General features: G+C 40.0%; 1 protein-coding gene across 1 annotated transcript in view; it reads left to right on the forward strand.

Moving 5' to 3' along the window:
* Window positions 1-742: 742 nt before the first annotated feature.
* The window catches only part of akap1b (A kinase (PRKA) anchor protein 1b), a 28,780-nt gene continuing 14,163 nt past the window's right edge, over window positions 743-15,359 (forward strand). Inside the window, exons 1-2 of the mRNA XM_053507834.1 lie at window positions 743-886; window positions 6,996-8,611. Of these exons, the coding sequence (XP_053363809.1) occupies window positions 7,021-8,611 (1,591 nt within the window). The 5' untranslated portion in view covers window positions 743-886; window positions 6,996-7,020. The remainder of the gene's footprint in view (window positions 887-6,995; window positions 8,612-15,359) is intronic.

The following is a 15,359-nucleotide window of genomic DNA, read 5'->3' on the forward strand; positions in this document are numbered from 1 at the left end:
AATACAAATAACTGCAAGCTAATTTTCATTGGGGGTTGAATAATTTCGAGTGCAACTGTATACCATACATACATATACACTGTACATACACACAGTACAGTGATGAGACTCTTTGCTGCAGTAACACACTTAATTGGTGCAAACATTTTAGAAGAGAAAGAAGCTGGGTGAAGGTGTCTAAGCGCCCACTGCAGTCCTTCCCGTGAATGCCTGTGTGGAACACCTGGTCTTAAAAATGGAGAGATAACTTGTCGCCAACTTGCAGAGTAGACGCATATGTCTTTAGGAACTAGAGACACACAGAGAGACCCTAAGTCATTCACTAATACCACATACACATTGCAGGAACTCGGCTGAGAGTTATTGCCGCATCATTGTACAGTCCTGACCTCGCTCCAAGTGATTCCCACATGTTTAGGTCATTAAAGGAGTTCCTGGGAAGCCAGGGTTTTAGATGGGCAGACTGGTTTACAGAAGAAAAAAACTTTCTACCTTGATAGTATCCAGGCATAAGTGTAACAGCGGATTATATAGAGAGATAAGGGTAGTTTTAACTCTCATAATTGTTTGGTTATTCCGCCCAAATCAAAAGTTGATTTGAACACCCCTCGAGTCCTTTTTATTCTATCAGCAGCTATTACGTTTAACTTAGGAACAAGGTTGCGCGAGATCTTATCGTGTCGCAGGGAAAATCGCGGCTCTCGCGAGATTTGAACAGCTGATCCAACTCCGTTTAGCGTGCTTTCGGTCGGGCAACACGTGGGGAGGAGAGAAAGAGACGGGGACAGTGAGTAGGGACGCGTTTGGATGGTGTTGGGCCCGGAGCTGAGGATTACTACCTGGGCTTTATCACAGCTGTGCGGCAGGAAGGATACACATAAACACGGTGAGATTATGTTTTGTTTTAAATGTTGCAGGACTCAGAGGTCGTTCTGTGTTCCTGCTAATTCTGGCCGTGGAGTGTTAGCTGCTTAGCTAACCTGCTAGCTAGTGTCTTATAATGTCTGTGTTGCCCTCTATTAAGCTAGCGGTGTGGCTATTGTCGCCTTTTCCATCCTCATGGCTTTCTTTCTTTTCTATCGGCCGCTGTTTTAGACTTCCCAGTAACGTTCATAATACACCAGTGTCTTTATAGGATATATGTGCACTCTTACATAACAAAATACTTCTTTCTTTATGCACTTTATCGGAGTTTTAATTTATTTTATTTAAATTCTTTTTTTTACATTTACATAACACACAAGCTAGTTTTAAGCCTTAATAATAATAATAATAATAATAATAATAATGTATTGATCTCTTGCGTTGATTGCTAATATTAGGGACCAGCAGAAAGGGATTTTTGACCGCAGATTTATGCAATAAATTAGAGAACATGATGCTATCAGGCGTAATTAAGAAACGCCGCGCCTGTGAACGCTGCACGGTCAGATCAAGCGTTCAGATTGCCGCTAATCTCAAACGTCTCCTATGGATACATTCATCACTAAATGCTAGTTAGTGGATTTATCTAATGCTGTCTTTGGCTGTGGATTTATCTGTAGATATTTATCTTTAAACACAATTATACCAGTAATGTTATACAGTGTTATAACAGGTCAAAGTCAGGGCACTTTGGGTTAGTAGTGGATAGACAGGTGCTGCTTGTGTGCTGCGTTCACTCGCGCAGTGCCTTGGCCTAGTCTAAGCGAATAAACCTGCACTAGGTCAAAGTCAGCTAGCTTAGCCATGCGCTTGTTCAGCTTTCTGATGTGTACACCAGTCAACCTGCAGGTTTACTGTCCGATATCTGGTGCAACATAGTTATTTCACTGGCAGGCTAATATTCCCTTTTAAAATAATAGTGTTAGCATTAGACGGCTAGTCGGTTAGCGCGCATTTGGAATCACAGTGTGTTTAACCGTGCGCCACATGCTTGGCTTGTTTTTGCACAGCGCACTTCTGCGGACTGTTCACACACCCCTGTGCATAGTGTGTGTGTGTATATATATATTTTGTCAAAATTCTTATTATCCAAAGGCTTATAACGGTATTTTTGTAATTTATTAGTAGTCCTGGAAAACAAGATGCGAGTGAATTTGTGCTCTTGTTTAACATTAACATGAGACTCAGCATGCGGTGTCTGATGATCTGAGTGCAGGCTGCACAGCTAATACGCAGATTAAAACGACACTCCTCGCTGAAATGGCAGCGTTGTGACGCGTTACAGGTATACAGTGACCCGAGTGCTACTAGTTATCTCCTCCAAGGTCGTATGTTGTCGTGGCGCGGTGCCTGACTCAGTGTGTGCAGGCCGGGCTCCATGTTCCCCTGTGCGCGTATTTAACCTCTTTCAAGGTGAACTGAGCTCCAGCTGCCCAAATACCAACAGATATTTTACAATAAGCGTGCGCGTGTGTGCGAGCGCGCATGCGCACATTCTGACGGTTGGAACTTGCTATCGGTTTTTGTTTCTTAGCGTTGTTACCGAGTACCTGAACCGTCACATTAGATGGATTATAATAGTTAGGAAGAAATGGTTAAAGTTAAGAATTAACGTAGGTATGAATTACACAGTAGATACACTATATGGACAAAAGCATTTTGCCGAACCGGCAATGACGTTGTATTTAAATTTTTTAACTTTAATATGGAGTTTGTCCCCTTTTTTGCAGCTATAACTTTTTTCCAGTGTGTGTTCATTCATTCTGTAGAGCATTTATGAGCTCAGGCACTGATGTTGGACAAGATGTCCTGGCTTGCGATCTCCATTCCAGTTTGTCCCAAAGGTGCTGGATGCGGTTAAGGTCAGGGCTGTGTGCGGGCCGAACCTAACAAGCCATGTCTTTATAATCCTTGCTGTCATGTTGGCATAGAGAAGGGTCTTTCCCAACTGTGGCTCAAAGTTTAAATTACCTCATTGTTCAAGACGCTGAAGAATTAATATCGCCTTTTTTTGAGGTTAACAAAAACACCTGAATTCCATAATTGTCCATGTAGTGTATTACTCCATTTAATGCTAAAATGCCTGTAGAGTGGGGACAAAACCCACCCCATGGTTGTTTAATTAAATGTTTTAAAGATCCAGTGAGGTCTCATTTCTCACTTTCAGTGGCCCAGAACAACAGCTAACATGACCTAATGGTGCTAAAAGTAATTTACCAATTAATTAATTATTAATTTTTAATTTGCTGTGGCATAATGGTTAACACTGTCACCTTGCACCTCCAGGGTCGGGGGTTCGAGGATACGCAGTGCAAAGAAATACAGATTGGGCTTATTGGTGTTCCCAGATTGCTTGTTGTGTGTGTCTGTGCCCTGCTATGGATTGGCAACCTGTCCAGGCCCAAGCCTGGTTACAGGATAAAGCGGTATGGATGAGTAAGATTAAATTAGTTTTGTTGGGACACTTGACGTTACCAGGTTTGATCTGACACAACCTCTGAACACATGACACGATTTTCACTAACTTTTTGTTTGTTATCAAGCGTTCTGTCTTTATTGATATCTTAAAACAAGCCATGTCATCAGTTTTCCAATCAGTCCAAAGAGAGTTTCAGAGACTTAAATAGATTTTCCACTTTATTAACCCTATTTGGTCTGATTTGTGAATTGACTAGGCTTGTCATCTATTATTTTAGCAGCTTTTATTTTAGCTATTAAATAACTAACAAATAAATGTAACTGAATGAAGCTACAGCAGAGGATCTTCAAGGCAAACTATTAAGGATTTGAATCACCAAATACAATATCACAATATCCAAGAGCTGATAATTTTTTTGACATTCTGTTGCAGAGTTTAAATATACTGAATCTATTTTGTTTATTTTTATTTTCATCACAATTCTAAACAAACTTAGCAGTTAATTTTCTCCTATCACACAGGATTCTGTGCTGCCAGTTCAGCTGTAGGATTATAGAGAAACTGCAGCATATTACCTCCTCAAATGCTAACAAGTATATAAACCAAACATAAAAGAAATTGATACATAAACTGCCACTCAAAAGAAACGCAATACCTGACTAAATCGTTCCTATCTCTAGAAAACACGCTCATTCATGTAAAATAAACTAGTTGATGAACCGTTTATGCAGTTTCCAGCTACTTGGTTTAGTTTGCAGAAATACTCAGCATTGGCCTTTTGATGACCCCTGGCCTACAAACATTTAAATAATTAGGTTTTGTTTTGGGGAGTCAAAACTTGTTTATTGTGTAACGTCAACTGCAGGATTTACCGTGACGTATCATTCATTACGGATGTGGGACCATATATGTAAAGGCCATGCCCAGACAGATGTGATAGCCCAGCTTATCTTTCCACCCACTTAGTGGCATGTTTGTGCTTTGCTGAGGTCTCAATACCTATATGCAAATTCCTCAACAGGTGATCCAGATACTTGCCCTCTGTCTCTTTGAGAAGCTCAAGCATGAACACACACTGTACAATTAGTCAAGCATGTCCACTTTTTGGTCATGAAGCTCTCTCACTCACTCATCCTTTATATTGATCTATCCTGTGGCGGTGGACCTGGAGACTATCCCAGTAGACTTGGGGTACAAGGCGGAGTACACGCTGGATGGGGTGCCAATCCATCACAGGGCACTTATTCACACACTACGGGCAATTTGGGAACACCAATTAGCCTTATCTGCATGTCTTTGGACTGTGTGAGGAAACTGGAGTACCTAGAGAAAACCCACCAAGCACGGGGAGAACATGCACACACAGAGGCGGGAATCGAACCCAGACCATAGGTGTTCATAGTGACAGTGCTTACCACTAAGCCACCGTGTTGCCGACATGTAGCTTGTTTGTTTAAAATTGATCCTCACAAATTAGTTCGCTGAAATACATTGGATTGATTGGTAAAATGTCTTAATAGGAGACAACCCATCGCTTCTGTCTTAATGCTATCATAATCTATCATAGTCAACATGAAGATAAGCTTAGTAAAGTGATCTTTGACCGTTAAAAGGAAGATTTTATGGTGAAGAGGACTGAACCTTGGCTTGCAGCTATTTCAATATTTGCCTTTGTTTCTAGAGGCTATGCTATTAATTCTGAGGATTATGATGGTTCGGTGATGCCAGTTTTAGCATGATTAAAATCAGTTTGGTGAGTGTGCTTTACACATCAGTGTCTGGTTTAACACTCCTGCTAGGCATTGCACATGGCTTGTATTCTTCCTTGTGCTGTGGTATTAGCACTGCCCATTTCTGCAAATATGCCTGGGGTCATAGTCCAAGTTTATAATGTATAAACAGTGTGTCCGTTTATGTAGTGCCGTCTATCCAGAAGCCATAGAGAGAGGAGATGCATTGCCCCTTGTAATGCATTCCTTTCTGTTCACAGGCTGGGCTTCTCTGACTCGGTTAAGGAAAGGCATGTCTGGCTATCCTTTTTTTAATCATGGACTGACTGTTGGTCAGTGAGCACCACATGCAGCTCTGTCAGCCTGCTAGGTTGAACTGTAGATGGGTGCGCCGCGCCTCCTAGTACTGTTCCAGCGTGGACACTGCAAATCTTCCTGGTTATGTGATGGTTTCTTATATTAGCAGTCTCCACACTTTATTTTATATACGAGTATATAACTTGAGAATTTCCACTTACTAAGCTGCTTTTATGTTCATTTTCAGATTTTAGCAAAACATGGATTTAAATCCTCTTTCAAGATGGCCATCCAGATTATTGATTTATTTTAATTTTTTTCCCCCAATATGGATTCAGAAGTGAAGTTTATAGATTTTTGTAGTCATGTGACTACCAGGACGTCAGTGGAACGCAATAGTACAGTTAACTTGATAAAAGGTATCGCAGAAAAGAATGATTTAGCAATTGATAGATTTTGTTTTGCTTAAATTTGTATTTGTAAGTACACAATGTTATGCCAGTTTTTGTAACTTATTCAGGAGAGAAACAAATATGTGCAAATGGTAAACGGTAATAAAAAATATTAATTGCAGAATGTTGATAACACAACGCGATTGCCTATAACGATATAGAAAGAGATTCTTCTTGGATTTGGTGGTGTTTTGTAGCAACATTATTAGCTCCTTCAGCACTTCTGTTAGAAATGAGATGATGCTGTGGAACATACTGCTTGTACATGAAAAGTTACCTAATACTCACCTTGCAAGCTTTCTAGTTAAAACTGTTAAATCTTAAAAGCGTAAAATGGAAAGCTAGTGCACTGTAAGGTGTACACTCCCTTGTTTCATACACCAAATGTGAAAACGGGTACATTTCTTCAGGGGTTAGAGACGGATTTAGGATTCAGCACTGTGTTAGAATCTAGTTAGCTGTGAAATGCAACACAGACGGTTGACAGGCAATTTGGAACAACTTGGAAGCAATTACTAAGGAGAATGAGTGTTGTTTATGATGACAATGTTATCAGATGTGTTTTCTTGCCGAAGGCGCTAACGTGACTGGTTTTAAATGTTGGTTTTGGCACTGACATCCAGTAACAAACAAGGCTTTTCCCATCCAGAAGTCGCCAGCCGTTGTGTCAGGTGCAAAAGGTCTATAAGGTTACAAATGTCCATATTTATGTAATACAATCATACTTTTTCCTATGATGGAATCAGCTTTGGAATTTAATGTGCAGTTTATGCTTTCGTGAATATTAGAATATTTTATTTATACTGTGACATGACATTTAATTTAAAACTAAATGCAGTACAATACAAAAAATGCTCTAAGCCTCGTTTGTATTAAATTAAATCTCATAGCTGTTATATAAGCATACGTCATCATTGTAAAGTTGTAGAAAACATTGTAAAGTTGTCGCTTAACCATGCTTCTCTCAATAGCCAAAATTAGTTATTACTAATTATTACTATAATAAGTAATTGCCCAAAAGTTGGCCAGACTACTGTTTGAGCAACTGTTGTAGCTGTGCATCTTTCCCCACATGGTGTTAATTAATTACATGGTATTGAGTATTATTTCTACGATGATTTATTTATGCTGTAACCAGCTGAGCTCTGACTCTTGCCTTTCTTCTGTTCTCAGGAGCAGTACTTGGGATTCACAAGAGATGCCACTCAGGTTTCGGTCCTTTGTCCCGTACACACTTCCTGGAGTGCTTGCACTCATAGGCTGGTGGTGGTACATTTCTCGCAAAAAATCGCGGATCACCAGCCATGACAGCAAGGAGGAACCAGTCGCAGGCCTACTGGCTTCGACAGTTAAGGGCAGTAACGGAATGGTGGAAACTACACACAGCAGACCGTGCTTAGACAAACCCAATGCCAAAGAACCGGTGTCTCCTGAGCAGGAAGTTGTAGCACAGATTCATACAATGGCAACAAGCACCTCAGTAGAAGAACTTGCCAGCTCCTTGGTCATAGTAGAAAAGCTGGCCACTCCTCCTCCATGCAGTATTGCAGTTTCAGAGTTCCAACAAAGCAACCTTGAAGTAGTTGGAGAAAAGTCTCTAATTTTGGCCTCGGCAGCATTGAGTCTTGTTGAGGAGAGTTCTCCACATGAGAGATTAGAGGCAGTTGTTCTAAGTAGTGAGACAAGCCAACTGCCTATGGAAGCAGAGATGGACATTGGCTTGCTAGTGAAGTCTTGGGATCAAACACTTGACAAACAGGACACTAAGGAAATGGCGCCACTTGTATGCCAGGCTATGGAGCTGTCCAAAGCGGAGCGCCCAGAGCCTGAAGGAGAGGTGGCTGATGATGTATTGGCTGTGCCATTTGCTGAGAACATCCAAGCAGACTTGGTAAAAGACGGTCTATCCACAAACGATGATTTAGCTGCCGTTTCACAGATAACTGAAGATCAATACACTTCAGCTGCATCACAGTCACTTGCACTTGACAGTCCTATTCTTTCCGCATCATTTCCAATTTCCAGCAGCTCACCCGTCTTGCACGATTTTATACAAGTCCAGAACCACACGAATGGAGACCTGAGCCGTCCGGTCGAGAGCAGCGACAGCACTGAAGAGCTGCAGCGCCTTGCAGCCGGTCTTATCACCGAAGTAATTTCAGCTGCTACCCAGGAGGTCATGGCAGTCAGCAGCTCCAGGTCTCAATTTAGCGAGGGTCCAGATGCTGTGAGCAGTATCACATCTACTTTAAACGGAAAGGAAGTTGACAGGGAAGAAGATGAATGTGTGTCTGAGGTGGGGTCTTCTGAAGTCTACGAAAATCATGTAGAGCAGCATGCAGAAAAGATTGCCAAGGAGGTCATCAATGGCTGCCTCACTCCCTCCGTATGGGAGAAGTCTGAGACACAGGACAGTTTTGCTCTCAGTGACCATCAGGGACCGTTAGAATCGACTCAAGTCCTGCCCAAAGTTCAGGCCAAAGAGGAGGCTGTGATGGGAACAGAGGATTCTGGGTGTAGCACTTGCCAGTCGGAGGATGGCATTAGCAACGAGGACCTTGTCATCAGTACAGATTTGTCAGCAGTGCATGACAGCAAAGTGGACTTGATTCAAATTTCAGGAATCTCAGCTTCAGAGGGCAACAGACATCAGGAAAGCTCGGATTCAGCAGTTTTGAAGGAGACTGTGCTGAGCGAGGAGCATGCGACAGCTGCCTGTGTGCTAGCTCATGTGAATGGGGAAGCTCTCAGGAATGGCACCAGTGAAGCAGAGACTGATCAGTCCGGAGGTGAGTGTTATTTTACACACAATAATGTGTTTACATGGCATACCCAGATTCCAGTAATGTTCTCAAATCTTCCTAGGTTCCTAAGTTTATTTCTTAAATGCATGTTAACCCCCCTCGCACCACCTCCCCCAAGATGAAGTGTGAAGTAACCTTCGGGTTTCCAGTAGCTGGATTAGCTACAGTAAATTTGTCCGTGGGTGCTAATAAATGTGGGACCTCTGTCTTCACACCCTTATCCTAATTGTTCTTGCGAGTCTCGGGCTTTGTCTAAAGCATGAATGAAGGAGTCGTCACTATGCTATGAGGGTGATTTATGGTTTAAAGGAAGCACCTGTTGGTCAGATCATGTGGTTTGATTTATTGTGTTGTGGTATAGTTCCAGCTGCTGCTGCTCTGTGATTATCCCTTGGCCAAATTGGCACTTAAATAGCTTGATCCTTGAAACACCCTGTCGTTTGTCCCGTTTCAAATTGCCTGGTCTCTCCTCATGGATAAGAAACGCCGCTTTAGCATAATTATAGTGCCAAGCTTGACGGTATGCTGCAGGATTCTGATCTATATCTAGCCTAAGGGTTGTATTGTTAGTATTTGCTAAAACACTTTTGATGCAAAACTTTTTTTAATGTACTCTGCACATCAAGATGTGGTAATAAATAAATCTGTGAGCTTACATTGCTGTGGTTTGTAAATACCGTGGTGGAGCTCCTTAATGCAGTTACCATTTGTTTTCAGGTACCAAATTTACCAAACAGAGGAGTGTAAATGGAGCCCCAGGCAACTCTTGTTTAGATTCTCAAAACACTTTTCTCCAGAATTAAGCACTGGCAAACTTGTCTTTGTTTTTGGCACTTTCATAGTCATTACTATAAACTTGGCTTTGTTTCATGTTTTTAGTCAGAACCCTGTTCTGTAGACAAAAGAGCATTTCAAATTGTTTTAAAACGTTATCATGAAACATGGTTTTTCAGTCACTCAGCAACACTCCCTCAACTTCTTGAACTCCTCCTTTCATGAGTGATTTTATTCATTTGGTAACAGATCATTTTCTGATTAGCCATATCCTGATCATGCCATGTTGTTACTCGTGTGTGGACGGTCGGTAACTTAAGGGGTGCGTGCAAATATTAGTGCTGGATTGTTGAATATTGTATGGCAATGTGTGACATGACACATTAAGACCCTTTAAAAACAGAGTTATTTCCTGTGTTTTGGCCTTTTGACCAAACTTAAAATGGATCTTCTTGGGAAAACACCTTCCAGGAATAAGAATTTTAGAAACTCCATTTCCAGTATTGACGGGGGGAGTTTTTGGCTTGTAACTGTGCATGCTGCACCTACAGTGGGGCAAAAAAGTATTTAGTCAGGTATACCTCAACCTGAGAGACAAAATAAGAATGATTTTTTTTTTGTATGATTTTTAAACAATTTATTTGCAAATTATGGTGGAAAATAAGTATTTGGTCAATAACAAAATTTCATCTCAATACCTTGTTATATACCCTTTGTTGGCAATGACCAAGGACAAACATTTTCTGTAAGTCTTCACTCACTGTTGCTGGTATTTTGGCCCATTCCTCCATGCAGATCTCCTCTAAAGCAGTTATTTTTTGGGGCTGTCGCTTGGCAACAGGGACTTTAAACTCCTTCCAAAGATTTTCTATAGGGTTAAGGTCTTGAGACTGCCTAGACCACTCCAGGACCTTGAAATGCTTCTTACGAAGCCACACCTTCGTTGCCCGGGCGGTATGTTTTGGATCATTGTCATGCTGAAAGACCCAGCCATGTTTCATCTTTAATGCCTTTTCTGATGAAAGGAGGTTTTCACTCAAAATCTCACGGTTCATTCTTTCCTTTACACGGATCAGTCGTCCTGGTCCCTTGGCAGAAAAACAGCCCCAAAGCATGATGTTTCCACCCCCATGCTTCACAGTAGGTACGGTGTTCTTTGGATGCTACTCAGCATTCTTTCTCCTCCAAACCTGAAGTTTTATGTTGGTTTCATCTGACCATATGACATTCTCTTAATCCTCTTCTGAATCATCCAAATGCTCTTTAGCAAACTTTAGAAAAGCCTGGATATGTACTGGCTTAAGCAGAGGGACACGTCTGGTACTGCAGGCCTTTTTTCCTTTGGTCCCAGCTTTCTGCAGGTCATTTACTAGGTCCCCCTGTGTGGTTCTGGGATTTTTGCTTAAATTTTTTGTGATAATTTTGACCCCACAGGGTGAGATCTTGCGTGGAGCCCCTGATTGAGGGAGATTATCAGTGGTCTTGTATATCTTCCATTTTCTAATAATTGCTCCTACAGTTGATTTCTTCACACCAAGCTGCTTACCTATTGCAGCTTCAGTCTTTCCAGCCTGGTGCAGGTCTACAATTTTGTTTCTGGTCTCCTTTGACAGCTCTTTGGTCTTGGATATAGTGGAGTTTGAGGTATACCTATGATGAAAATTACAGGCCTCTCTCATTTTTAGGTGGGAGAACTTGCACAATTCGTGGCTGACTAATTACTTTTTGCCCCACTGGACAGTATCTCCCTTGTTTATGACAGTGCGTCATACTAGGTAAGAACTTTTTTTCAGGGTCTTGATTGGCCGGCATGGCTTTACTGTTAGTTACCATGCCATCTGTGTGGTTTTTTTTTTTTTGTTTGTTTGTTTTTTTTCTCTTTTTTTCCATTCCTCCCCCTTTTTTTAAAAAATAAATAATTGCAGGGTCATACAATCAAAAAATTCTGGAAAATGTGAGCTTTTAATGTCATTTCTGCGCTTCATTGCCTCGCATTTAAACACATGCAGAGTGATAAACAAGGACAAGAGAGAGACAACACAGCTTGTTATAAAGCGGGTAAATGCTTCCAGCCATTAAGTTTTGTCAAGGCCACAAACAGGCTTTATAAAGTCATGATCAGCCCTGAGGAGTTAAACTCGCTTGTTTTGTTTAAATGTTTGGACTGTGACAATGACTCAAATAAAGATCTCAGTGTATGGTCTTTTTCAGTCCTGCATGTGCCTGAGCAAATGACCTGTACATTTTTAGGTTGTTCATAGTGGCAACTCATCATGAACAAAAAAAAAAATGGTTCGTTGTTCTGCCTGATTGCACTTGTGTATAAATATACTCTGCCTGGACAAAAAAAGGCCTTGCTTTTTGGATTTAATTAAGTAAATGCGTGAGAGGCTTTGGTTGGATGACTGCAGTGTTTAACATGTTTAAGTTTTTTACTGATGCAGTGAATAGCTTCTCATTTCTTATACAACAATACTGGAAGACAGGCCATTTAAAACCTTGGTAAAGTGTCATGAAAAAACTATTAATAGAAATTCCAGCCTTGTTTAGTAGTCTAAGTTAGAGCAAATACACATGTAGAATGTTACCAGAACTCGCATGACTGGGTTAAGGGTCTGATGAGTTCAGATTGACCATATTCCATAGCGACGGGTGCATCGTGGGTAAGAAGGGAAGTGCATGGAAACGTCAAATTTATTTATAGAGCACAGGTTTACCACAACCGTAGTTGATCCAAAGTGCTTTACAATAGAAATAAACAGCAAAAAACAAATAGCCTATAAAAGGAATTAAGAAGAAAATTCACAAAACACAAATTTATTATGCAAAATACATGCACAACATCACCCAAACGCTAATGAGTAAAAATGTGTCTTTAAGCTTGGTTTAAAAACGTCCAATGATGTAGAAGCTCTGATATGCAGTGGTAAACTGTTCCAGAGTTTTGTGGCAACTACTGAAGAGGCCCGATCACCCTTCGTTTTACAACGTGAATGGGGGACGGATAATAGTAGCCGATCATTAGATCTTAAAGACCTAGAAGCTACATAGGGTGTGATAAGATTGCGGATATAGTCTGAAGCAGAATTATGCAATGCCTTATTTGCAAAAAGAAGAATCTTAAAATCAACTCTGAATTTTACAGGAAGCCAGTGCAATGGAGCAAGAATTGGGGTGATGTGATCCCTTTTCTTAGTACCTGTTATCATGCATAGTCTCCATTGTACAAGCCTCTGAAGCCAGGGTTATGATCTGGGGTTGCTTCATTTGGTCAAGTCTAGACTCAGTAACTTTATTTGGCAATAAAATTAAGTCAGCTGACTACCTTAATGAACTAAATGACAAGTTATCACATCGGTGGATTTATTTAATTTTCCTTCCTCCCCTGATGGTGTGGGCATATATCAGGATGATAATACCAACACTCAGCTGGCTCAAATTGTGAAAATTCGGTTTAGGAGCATGGGAATTATTATAAGTCTTTTTTTTGGGCGGGGAAAACAAATTGCCACCACAAAGTCTTGACTAATTATTTGGGAAGTGTTGGCAGGGCTGCACAGTTCTTGCTAAAATGTGAATCATAGTTTTTCTTCATGGGAATTGAAAATCATGATTTTTCTCACAAGATATAACTTTTTTTTTTTTTTTCAACTGGAACATTTATTTGCACTCAAGTCTAAAAACAAAAAGGGGGCTGTCTTGACATGACAATTAACTTTTGTAACAAAGTCATTTTCCTTATTTTAGAAAAATAACCCTAACCCTTGCAGTGAATAACTTTTTTTAAAGCTGTGGATCATAAATAGAATGTTAATGATGTTTAAACAGAACTAATAAATATCACCTGTGCGTTTTGGACACTCCGCCAACTACAGTACTCTGTAATTGCATGAGTTAGTTTATATTTTAATCAGCATAATGTTTATCAGTCTCTAACACCTGGGTAGCGCTGTAGCTATAGAATATTTTTCTTAATCGATTATTGTACCAAAAATGTAATTGTGTAATTAGATAAAATTTACTTTTGCTTAATTGTACAGCAATCTAAAATATGAGTAACAAAGATTAATTGGTTTTCTTTTTAGAAAAATCACCTTTAATTTTTTAAGTGCATAGAGCATTTAATCAAAAATAAACATTGTCATTATTCACAATACAGTGGAACCTCGTATTAAGAGCATAATTCGTTCCGTAAGCAGGCCCGTATTCCAAACCAATCGTAAATTAAAGCACATTTTTCCATAAGAAATAGTGGAAATTAAAATTATTCGTTCCACAGCCCAAAAAAATGCATAAAAATAATTAACACAAAATATAAAATAGAAATAAAACAAATTAACCTGCACGGGATTAAAAATAATTCCCGACAGATAAGTGTTTCCATTTATTTAGTTTTTCTTTCTCCTCCGCTTCTGAGTGTGTTGTGTGCGCGAGCGTAATTTGACACTGTGCTGTTTGTGTGTGAATGAAGCACACCCTCTCTGTTTTACACACACACGCACATTAAAGTCGAGAGAAAGAGTGAACCGGCACTGTGTCAAATTACGTGCAAGAGAGAAAAGCCGCTGGCTCAGTTGTGATCACGTGACCCTCGGCAATCAAATCAAGAAGCGCCTACATGATACTCATTGCTCGTAAACCAAGACAATGCTCGTTTTCCAATTCAAAATTTATTAAAAATCTTTGCTCGTCTTGCGGAACACTTGTAATCCGAGGTTTCACTGTACAAGGAATAGCTTAAAGTTGAGTGAGATTAAGTGCATGACAGTGCTATACTTTTAAAGCCTTTTCTCAGATGCAAAAATAAAAAAAGGTATTTCAAATAACTTAATTTATCAAAGAAGCTTTCTTGCTGCTTCCTTTTTTTCCTAGCTCCCTGATATTTTCTATCTATCCGTTCCATTTTGCAGCCCGCAACAGAACGCTTTCTCAAATCAATACACAGCTAACTGTTTCGTCTCCTCCCGCTTCGTGGGTAACATAGGCGCTTCTTTTTCGCCAGTGTTTACTGGCGGGTTGCTTCCAGAAGCACGCTGTGTCACACCAAACAAATATTTGGCAAAAACGTAACAAAAATTAATTAAAAGAAGCTTCGGGGCAGAAGATTTTGCCTTGATAATTTTTTTTCCTCCTTCTTTCTCTTACTCTCTCTCTTTCACCTCTCTACTCACAAGTAGGAAGAAATGGTTAGATAAAATAGTTAAGGAAACTACTTTGTAAGTTACAGTTGTTTGTTCTTCGTTTGTGATGAGGCCTTAAGGTTTTTTTTTTTTTTTTTGTAACTGATAATTTAGTTTGGGGTTTAGTAGAGAGGGGGTTCTTGTTCTTGAGTCTGTTTCATTCCTGTTTGTTAGGTAAGGAGTTAGGGTATTTCGTTGTACTTTTGTTTCTTTTTCTTTTGGCAGGTTAGTTAGATTCTAAACACCAAGTTATAGGTGTTTTGTTTGTTGTTTTGACCTGAGCCCCCTCTTGAAGTCTTTAAAACCCTGTTTATAGCCTCCTAACAATAAACATGTTAAGTTTTTCTCTTATTTGTTGCAATGTGAGTTTAATTTGTTTTTTAACCTAGGAGGGTTGTTGGTCAGCGGTGCTACCACACACAGAGCTTCTGCCTTTATTTTGCTGTGTGCCGTTTCTCCCAGGACGTTAAAATAATGGGGCACGTAACAAATCGAATTACTAGGGTTACTCAAGGAATCGTTTCAGCTCTACACGTGGAGTTAACACGTAAGGTTTAATTAACTAATAGGGTATATATTATCCCAGTTAGATTTGCACATGCATGTCTCTGTTCAGACAGTAGTTTGTTTTTGTATATGAGACATTTACCTTATTTTGATTAAAAACAATATGAACTATTGTGTGCGATGGTGAAATATATATACTTGCTGCAAAATGCAAGAACAGAAGAAAACTTAAGGGTGAGACACACATGCACTAAGGTACACGAAGCATCAAA

Source organism: Clarias gariepinus, chromosome 11 (assembly GCF_024256425.1).
Source record: "Clarias gariepinus isolate MV-2021 ecotype Netherlands chromosome 11, CGAR_prim_01v2, whole genome shotgun sequence".
Taxonomy (NCBI): Eukaryota; Metazoa; Chordata; class Actinopteri; order Siluriformes; family Clariidae; genus Clarias; species Clarias gariepinus.